At 27.2% G+C, this 10,142-nt stretch overlaps 1 protein-coding gene across 1 annotated transcript; it reads left to right on the forward strand.

Moving 5' to 3' along the window:
• The first annotated feature begins 540 nt into the window (after positions 1–540).
• On the forward strand, positions 541–9,018 carry LOC135930762 (mothers against decapentaplegic homolog 9-like). Its single transcript, XM_065467550.1, has 12 exons — positions 541–682; positions 742–887; positions 1,021–1,106; positions 1,172–1,343; positions 3,522–3,613; positions 3,760–4,144; positions 4,330–4,487; positions 4,729–4,876; positions 5,670–5,909; positions 6,979–7,100; positions 8,155–8,299; positions 8,786–9,018. The coding sequence occupies exons 2-12, from the start codon at positions 749–751 to the stop codon at positions 8,926–8,928; spliced, it is 1,830 nt and encodes a 609-aa protein (XP_065323622.1). The 5' UTR covers positions 541–682; positions 742–748; the 3' UTR covers positions 8,929–9,018.
• The last annotated feature ends 1,124 nt before the right edge of the window (positions 9,019–10,142 follow it).

A 10,142-nucleotide genomic window follows, 5' to 3' on the forward strand; every position in this document is an offset into this window, starting at 1 on the left:
GACAGATATAAGAAACTAGATACAAAGGTATTTTTAAATTTGTGAAATATTTTTAAAAATATAATATAAATAAAGAATTTTTTCGTGTTCGTAATGAAAAATGGATTTTATATTATCATATTTTTTGATAATATATACAAAATTGTAGCTCCTTCCCTCCAGCTAAATTATTAAGTAATACACCATTGCTTATATACAAATATATGTATTCACACTTGTTTCATACACTAATATTCATCATCAGCCATTAAAAGATTATCTATAAAGTTTTAAAAAACATAAAACTTTTGAAATTTTTGCAATTTTAAAAACTTTCAAAAATTGTAAAAAATCGATTAAACGACAAATATAAATTAAATTTTTTAACTTCTACTTGTCCGTTAATTCACTTCTACAAATATTATATTAACTGAGGAAAACAATTTATATATATATATTTATTAATTTTAATTCTAGATTATAAAAATTTTATTCCTAATTTTATATTTATATTTATAAATAAAATATTTGTTTTATTAAATATTTTCAAGAGATTTAACATTTTTGTCTTATTTGTCATATTATTGAAATAACTCAATTCGTGCGCTATTATTTTCTTATAAGATTTTTATGACAAATTTTATTAAATTTCCTAAGATCGAAGGCTAGATATTATTGATAATTCTTGAAAATAATAACCGATGTAATTTGCATTTAGATATATTATAGTTAAATCCTTTAAAAAATTATCTTAATTTAAAGAGAACGCATGTCTGCATTAAATAGTATTTTTACCTTCACATCACCCACAGTCAAAAAACTTTTAAACTGGAAACAAAGTGACGAAGAAGAGAAATGGGCAGAAAAAGCTATTGAATCTCTTGTTAAAAAGTTGAAGAAAAAAAAAGGTATTTATATAAATATTACATATTTGATATAAATTTATTAAAATTAATTTGAGATTATATTTTATTTAGTTATTTAAATTAGGCTTAAATTTAACAATTTTATTTTTTAAAGTTTTATAATATCTATTTTTAGGTGCCATTGAAACTCTAGAAAGAGCTTTAAGTTCTCCACCAGGCGATTGTGTTACCATTGAAAGGTCCTTAGATGGAAGATTACAGGTTTTATTACATGAATTATGACTACTAGATATATTTAGATAAATTATAAACTTCAATTTTTTTAGGTGTCCCACAGAAAGGGCTTGCCTCATGTAATTTATTGTAGGGTTTGGAGATGGCCAGACTTACAAAGTCATCATGAATTAAAGCCATTGGAAATATGCAAATTTCCATTTGGGGCAAAAGAAAAGGAAGTTTGTGTCAATCCTTATCATTACTCAAGAGTAGAGAGCCCAGGTATTATAAAATTTTATAAATACCTTAGTTTATTTTTGTATAAATAATGGTTATTTAAGACAAACCTTATTATTTGTAATATTTATTCTCTGGCAATGACATTATTTTATTACAATCATACTTTGTTTATTACTTATAATGTTGGGATAATTTTTGTCATTGTGTCTTAGTCCTTTTATTTACATAGTTCTTATATATATTTTATTTGTTCATTAATTATTATACTCATTCCTTTTTGCCTTTATATTTACCCTTTTAGTCATTTACCACTTAAATTTATGTGACAATTTTTGCCCATATTGTTTATTCAATATCTATAAAGGAAACCATTTTTGCCTGGTATTATTTTTTTGGTTTGATCTATATATTTATAATATTAAACATAACTCTAGATTATATTTTTATTTTATAGTACAGAGAACTCTTTTTTGAAATTTTGTTATTTTAATCATTCTAGCTTGGCTATATTTTATAGATTTTCTAAGGGAAATTGAAAATATGAGTAGTAATTGAATATTAAATGTTTCATTACTCCTAATATAATTGTTGAATTAATACAATTGATATCTGCCTAATCTGGGTTTTGTAAAAAAAATATTTTATGTTAAACCTACATTTGTAAGATTTTTAATTTTTGAAAAAAGAATTTTTTTTTCCATCTAGTTTAAGGTGGGGCTTACAAGTTTATGGTATATGTTACTGGAAATATGCATATTCAGGCAAAGCATGTATTGCCTTAGGAAATATATGTAATATCTTAAATTATAGGTTAGATATTCTACTCAGAAACACTTTTTGGGAAGATGAGAGTGCTAAATAAATGATTTAAATTAAAAAAAATAGCACAATCATTTTAGGTCAATTTTTTAACTTTAAAAATTTCTATTTTGCTAAAAATTTATTACAACTTTTGTAGACATTTTTTTAAATAATAGATTTTGATCACAACTTTTGAGTCATTTTTATTTATATATGGCAAAACAGAGACTGACTAAGATATTAATTGAATAATACACAATGCCTGGTGACACACATTGCTGACATAACATAAGTTCCCAATGCCTTATATTAACATTTTTAACATCCCTACAGAAATAATGTGACAACCATTTACACTATGATTTTTTAATTATTAAATTGCACCCAATCATATTTTCCACAATTATCTTAATGAAGACTTGTTAAGGTGTACTATGGCTTACATCCTCATTCCATCGAGCAACAGAATCCCGCTAGTCTGGGATTACACATGCCTTGATGTTTTTTTTTACCATGTTGTGAATAGACATAATAATTTGAATTTCAAATGACTATTATATTAGAGATCTGCAAAGTTAGGCCTGGCCTGAATAGGCTTTGGGCCGGACTCGTGCCTAGTATATTTAAAATAATTGGGTTTGGGCTGGACTGGGCCTAATATTTTTTAAAAAAATTCGGGCCGAGTCTGGTCGGACCTTGGAATTTTTTTAAATATATCTAAATTTATCAATTTTATAGTGAATTTTTTATGTAAAATAAAAATATTCGATTTTATTTATTGAAACTAAACGACATATAACATATGTCTTTTATTTTGGTAATTATAAAAATTAATTTTTATATTTAAATAATGGGCCGGGCCGGTAAATTTTTTTAAAAAATCTAGGGTTCAGGCCAGGCCGGTAAAACTTTTTAAAAAATTTCGGCCTGGGCCCTTGAGAAATTAGGCCCGATGCAGATCACTATATTATATATTTCTTTCTGTCACTCTCATGTACATGCAGAACTGTTTCTAACAAGTTCTAATTAATTCTTCCAATGATTATTTATACATTCTAAAACAGAAAAAGGTTATAGCATTTTTTCTTTCTCTAATGCATATTTTAATATGATTTTACTTATTTGTTTTACATTATTTTAATTGCAACTTGTTAAAAACGATATATTTTATTATTCATTTACTACATTATCAAGTGAAAATTTAAGTCAATTTTATTGTTTAAAATATATGTAATATTCTCCTATACAAATTATAATTTTTTTTACTTACATCAAGTTGATTATGGTTTAATTAGAACTAAAATTAATTTTTAACCAGAAGATAATTATCACTATTTTATTTATTATGATGATTTGCTATAAATGAATTTAAAAAAACACTCAAATTCATTCATTACTAGCACCTTTTTTTATCAATAGTTTTACCGCCAGTCTTGGTTCCTAGATACAATGAATACCCACCACCAAACCATAATGACAATAATAGTTGTTTGAAATTTCCCTATCAACAAGTTATAAATATATACCTTACATCTTAATTATTAGTGTATTTTGCTTTTCTTGAATATTTGTTTATTTTATACTCCATAAGAATCATTATAATTTCATATTCTATATTTAATATTTGTATTCAACATAAATTTTTCATATGGCCCAGTTTGATGAAGTTATTATGCCACCGAATGCGACCTTTTCTGATGATATAGCCTTCCAAATGGCATCACAGAATAGTGGGCCCACCATACCTCCTCCTTACATGATGAACCCCAACGAAAATAATAATGGGTTCATGCCCACTCCCGGAAATTTGGTACCCCATCCTCCATTTATGAACAATTGTCAATACAATGGAGGAGCTCGCCTTGGTAGCAATATGGTTGGCAATCAAGGCATTCAAAACAACAGCATCAATAACCAGGCTAGCCAGCATACTCAAAATATGCAGAACGTGCAGAGCATGCAAAGTGTTCAGAACAGGGCATCCCCTTATGATAGCTGTGGGGGACCAGAAAGTCCATTTTCTGACATCTCTGTCACCACTGGTATAGTTTCTTGGCTATTTCCTTTTGATTTTGCACATATAGGATTAAGTTTAATTTTAAACCAAGATAAAAAATTTGAGATAAATATATTTTAAATTCAACCACAAGAGGTAATATTATAAAAATTTAGATATTTTAAATTGTAATAAATCTTTTAAAAAAATATGATAACATACATAATATAGCTCCAGTCCATTACACACAACCTGAAATTTGGTGTTCCGTTGGCTATTTTGAGCTGAATTGCAGAGTCGGGGAAAGGTTTCACGCCAAATCACTACATTTTGTTGTTGATGGCTACACTGACCCCTCCATGAATCCCTCCATATCTACCAACTTTAAAGTTTTTTTTTCTTTTGAAATTTTTGTTAATACCTTAAAATGATTTATATGCAATGACTAACATCCTAACTTGTTTGTAAATAGGCAAAAATAAATTTTAAATATTTTACTTCATATAAACGCTATTTTGCTCAATATCAGTTTTATTTCTGAATATGTTTGGCGCAGTCCAAAAGTATTTTTGCCCACTGGCCTAGTTGCATTGACCTTTATACAATTTTTTTTTAAACGGTTATTTATAGTTCCCATTCTTTTGGCACGAATCTAAACCTCAAACCAATATGGTAGAATCTCCCTCCAGGTGTGGCTCCAGTGATTACATTGATCCTGGCCATCTCACCAACATTCCTTTCTTTTGGAACAACAAAAACACAGCACATTCAAATACTTGTAAGATAAATTTTTTTTGCATTTATATATATTAATAATTTTGTCTTAACGCTCCTTTAGATGAATTTTGTTTCTCCACAAACCACAAATAATTCAACACCTTTGACAGGAGCTTATTGGGGTTTTTTTAAGGAATGAATGCTAATGGAAGAAAATTTTAAATCGAATTGGATAAGATTTATTAATAATAAAATAACATTTTTATTTTGGAAATGTATTTTTCTAAGTTTAAATGTTTTAATCCATGACAAATTTCTCTCAAGAAATTAAGTTTTCCTGAGAGTGGACAAGCCCGCCATTGTATTTTCTTCCATAGGCTTTCATGACAGGTTTTAATATATACCTTTATATCAGAGATACCACTGATCAACACGCTAAAAAATATATTATATGAATATTATTAATATTTAAAATTATGAATAAATAAAATGTTAACTACGAATTTTTATATTCTTATTTTCTTTTTGGATTGTGATTAGCTTCTTCCTTTTTTAGAGAAGCACCAAGCATTGATAGAATAATAAAAAAAATCACATCTTTGAAGGAAATAAAAGGCTCTTTTTTAACGACTAAGAAGATAAGATGATAATTTTGTAAATCCATAACTCCCTTGATTAAGTCCCTTGGATTATCATGTGTCAAACGAATTAAAAACAACTTTACTTTACTTATATAAACAAGTAAAGGGAAACCGGTTTAATTCCATTCTAGGTGAAAAAAAATGAATCTGCACAGCTCAAGCACAATTTACTATAAAATCTTTTACATTATGTTTCGAATTTTTTTAAAAAAGCCAACAATTGTTGTAAAGAAATGTTTCACCAACCCGCCCCAACTTCCCCACATTCGGATCGGTCCTCAACTGCTCAAACTTCCCGACTTCTATCTGCCACTGGCGCCTCTAGTGGAACAGGTGGCTCTATAAGTGGGGGAGGTAACGGGACCTCTCTAAATCATCGCTTCTGTCTAGGACTCCTGTCCAACGTAAATCGTAATTCTACTATCGAAAATACAAGGAAACATATTGGGAAAGGTAAAATCCCTTTTTTCGATTTTATTATTTTGAATAACCATCCAATATATAGCAGGTCTAATATAACATTGGTTATAAGGTTATTTATTTTCAAACCTTGATTATTTTTAATTTATATGGCAATTGTATCAAATGGTCAAAATGCCGAAAATGATCTTTTTCCGAAAAATATTATTTTTAAAATAAAACAAGTTAAAAAATATTTATGATGAAAATAATAATGTTGCGGTTTTTATTCACATTAATTTTAAACCTGAAAGCTCCCGGTGTTTTATATTTATATTTAAAAAATTTAAACTTGGGATAGCCATGGTTTTTTTAGTTATTACGTTTTTTAAAAAATGAACCTTTTTCAATTAATGGGTAAATTAAAATATTTGCCAAGATATGAACTGTGCACCAATTTGTCTATCTAAATTCATTTTAGTTCTATATAATATGCTAAATATTCCTCAATATTAAGGGCCCATATAAAAGTAATTTTGACATAATATAAACTAAATTAATAATTGCTAGTTTAGGCGAGTTGGCGTATATCAGATATCCATCTCGAGGGGGGGGGGGAATTAAAGCATTTTTGAAAAGTGGCTTTTTCTTAATTTAAAATAAAATTGCTGTTAAAAAATGAAGCTGCTTTATATTTTATTACCAAACATTTATTTTGGTTATTTTTTTGTATTGTATTTATTATTATATTTTGAGATTATTCTAAAAAAATGATAGGTAGCAGGGCAACCGAAATGGTACGTTATATAAAGAATTGCGTTTTAAGAAGATTCTTATTTATAATTAAAACGATTGCCATTTATTTGATATAATAATCTAGTAATTGAGAGGTTAAAAACATTGATCCCAGGTGTTTGATATTTTAAAAAAATATATGGATGATTTAATCGCCACTTAAATCAGTCAGCCCTATTAAATAACGGCGATATTTAATATTTATCGTTAATCACCTTTCTTTTCTGGATTGGAAAATTTACAACTGCTCGTTTTGTATGACATTTTTTTAAAGTTTTAACCCGAGTTATTATCTCGATTTATATTTGAACAAAATTTTTAACCCAAGGTGTCCACATTTATTATGTTGGGGGAGAAGTGTTTGCGGAATGTTTAAGCGATCCAGGAAGTAGCAGCATATTTGTTCAAAGCAGGATATGCAATCACGCCCACTCTTTTCACCCGTCTACCGTAATTATATTTTATTTTGAACTCATGATCTAAAAATTAGTGTTGCTCAAAGGCTCGTTTTAGCCTATTTTTAAAATTAAGATTTAAGTAGGGATGTACCGATATTATATATCGTACCGGGCCGATATTTCCCCCATTTTAAAATATCGGTTATCGGCAAATATTATAACTTTCCGATCTGATAGTGGCGTTTTTAACAAAAGTTATAGCTAAAAAACCATTTATTTTTATAAATAAAATCGAAATCCATTTTTATGTTTAATTTTTTTAATAGTAATAATTAGTTAATAAACATTCTACCATATTGATATTTTTTTTCGCATTCTGTTTATAAAAGTATTCAATAATCTCTTTAGAATCTGTTTTTAGTGAAGCTAATGATACCACAGACTGACCTCTGATAAATTGGAAATTTTGCTATTTATTTCAAATTTCATAATATATTTGTTTATTACTTATTATGTAAATAGATTAATGTTATTACTTTATTATATAAATATGTGATTTTTCAATAAAAATATTTTATATACTTTTAGAATTGCAATTGAATTGAATATAAATTATAACTGATCATTAAAATATATTTAAATGACATATGTTATGGTATAGTTAAATTATAGATGTTATACTATTAAAACCATTGGTATCTTTACAGAATACATAATTAGATAAGATATCGGATCGGTAATCGGCCGATATCAAATTAATATCGGATCGGATCGGCCTCCCAAAAGTGGTATCGGTACATCCCTAGATTTTAGCCAAAATTATTTTATGCAAGCCTCAAAATTTCAACATTTCTGCCATCTATGAACAAAATCTTCAATTAAATAATATTTTTGACTAAAATATTGGTTTGGCCATTTTCAAGAATAAGCCATTTAGCAACACTATTTTAAAATATAATGGATATATAGCAAGAATGCTTTTTAAAATCATACCTTACGAAGTAAAACTATTATTAAGTTTCAAGTTTGACATTTCTTATACAATTATTATGACTTCTTGTTACAAGAATTATCATTCGCATTTTGCTGTAATTTTAAAAATTTAGGTATGCAAAATCCCACCTGGTCACACCCTCAAAATTTTCGACAATGCCCACTTTGCGCGGGCCCTGGGCGAGTGCGTAACGCTCGGATACGAGGCCGTCTATGAACTAACGAAGATGTGCGTGATTCGTATGAGCTTTGTCAAAGGTTATCTTCAAACTTGTCATTTTTTTATTTAACCTAGTTTCTCTCCTTCCATTTTTCATTTTTTTACGCCTATATTATTTTTGTTATAATCACTTTCACTTTTTATTATTTTATTGTTTGAATGTTTTAAACTGGGGATGATTGGATCAGTGCAAACGTCGGGACATGGCCAATACAACATTCTATTTTTAAATGTTTGCTCCTTTTTTTATTAATGTAATTACATTAGTCGGATATATTCTGGATTGGAAGGGTATGATTATCGACACTCTTAATTAAAATAATTTAATCTGATCAAATCAACCCTACCCTAATAGTGGGTAGAGGGAAAAAACGATACAAGAAAGTTTTGTTTGTTTTAAATAACGTTCTTTATACTAGAATTATTGATTTTTATTTTATTTTAAGATTATAATCATTATTTCAAGTTTTATTTTACTCCTTTGGTATTTATTATCTCTTAAAACATAAAAAATATATTTGTAGGCTGGGGAGCCGAATATCACAGACAAGATGTTACCAGTACCCCTTGTTGGATAGAAATTCAATTACACGGGCCATTGGTATGGTTAGATAAGGTATTGACGAAAATGGGGAGTCCAGCCGCTCCTATATCTTCAGTCTCTTAATACCCTTTTTTATAAGCAAATTTTCGTAGAATCTCATCCCCCATCACACTTCTTTAATTGTTATAATAAATGTACATTTTAATTTTGTTATCAAGCTTAAATTATTAAAATATAATATATAAAGTTGTGTTTTAAAATAATTATAAAGATAAAAGACACTTCCTTTTAATATATAAAAGTGGTGCATCGCTATATATTTGATTTTTTCTTAAATTCCGAGCTTGGCTCGATTTAAGAATAAACTCGGGACCTTAGGCCCAGATCATTAAGTTAGATATTTAAATAATGTTAAATATGATGACTCGAGACTATTGATTATTATTTAACATAAAAAAAATATTTAATAATCAAAACTAATTTTTTTAGGAAAAAATATTTAACAATTTGTTCATGATTTCTGCATTAAAAAAAATAGAAGACATAGCAATAATTGAACATTGGAATAATTGTAAATATTTTATAAAAAACTATTTCTTGGGATGATGGTCATGTATTAAGAAAATAATTATTTTATAAAAAACTATTTCTTGGGAGGATGGTCATGTATTAAGAAAATAATTATTTTGCATTTAAATAACGCGCTTGAAAATGTTTTAAAGTTGAAAAAATAACACATTATATGAAAAACCGCTAACATATACATAGAATTATTCAAAATAGCAATAAAAATGTAAAATTAGTTTATGAAATAAAATGAGATGTTATATCTGTTTATACAATATGTTTTATTTGTATGGCGTTTGATAATGTCTTCCTTGGATTTAAGATTATTGTGAACAGTTCCTATAGAAATATTAGATAAAATTTAATAAATTTTTTTTAGATATAAATGAATGAATGAAACAAAATAATGTCCACTATAGGGGTTTTACATAAATGCGCAAAAAAATATAAAACATTTTTTAATAATAGTTAATGGAAATTTGATTGGGATTTAAAAAATTTTGGCCAAATTAAGGATTTGCCGAAATTATCAAGAGCCCAAATTAGACAGGATTGACTATATTTAAGTAAAAAATATTTTTGGATAAAATAAGAATTTAAATTTTATTTAGTTTTGATAATTTTAGGAATAAAGAAATCAAATATAGGATGCTATCCTTTAAAATAATTATGATATATTTTCTTTTTATTGGGATACAAAAATGAGATAATCGATAAACGCATCAAACTAATGTTCCAAACATGCCAATTAGACTTTGGTACTAAAGGAG

This window comes from Gordionus sp. m RMFG-2023, unplaced genomic scaffold (genome assembly GCF_954871325.1).
Source record: "Gordionus sp. m RMFG-2023 unplaced genomic scaffold, tfGorSpeb1-WG-v2 contig_68, whole genome shotgun sequence".
Lineage (NCBI taxonomy): Eukaryota > Metazoa > Nematomorpha > Gordioida > Chordodea > Parachordodidae > Gordionus > Gordionus sp. m RMFG-2023.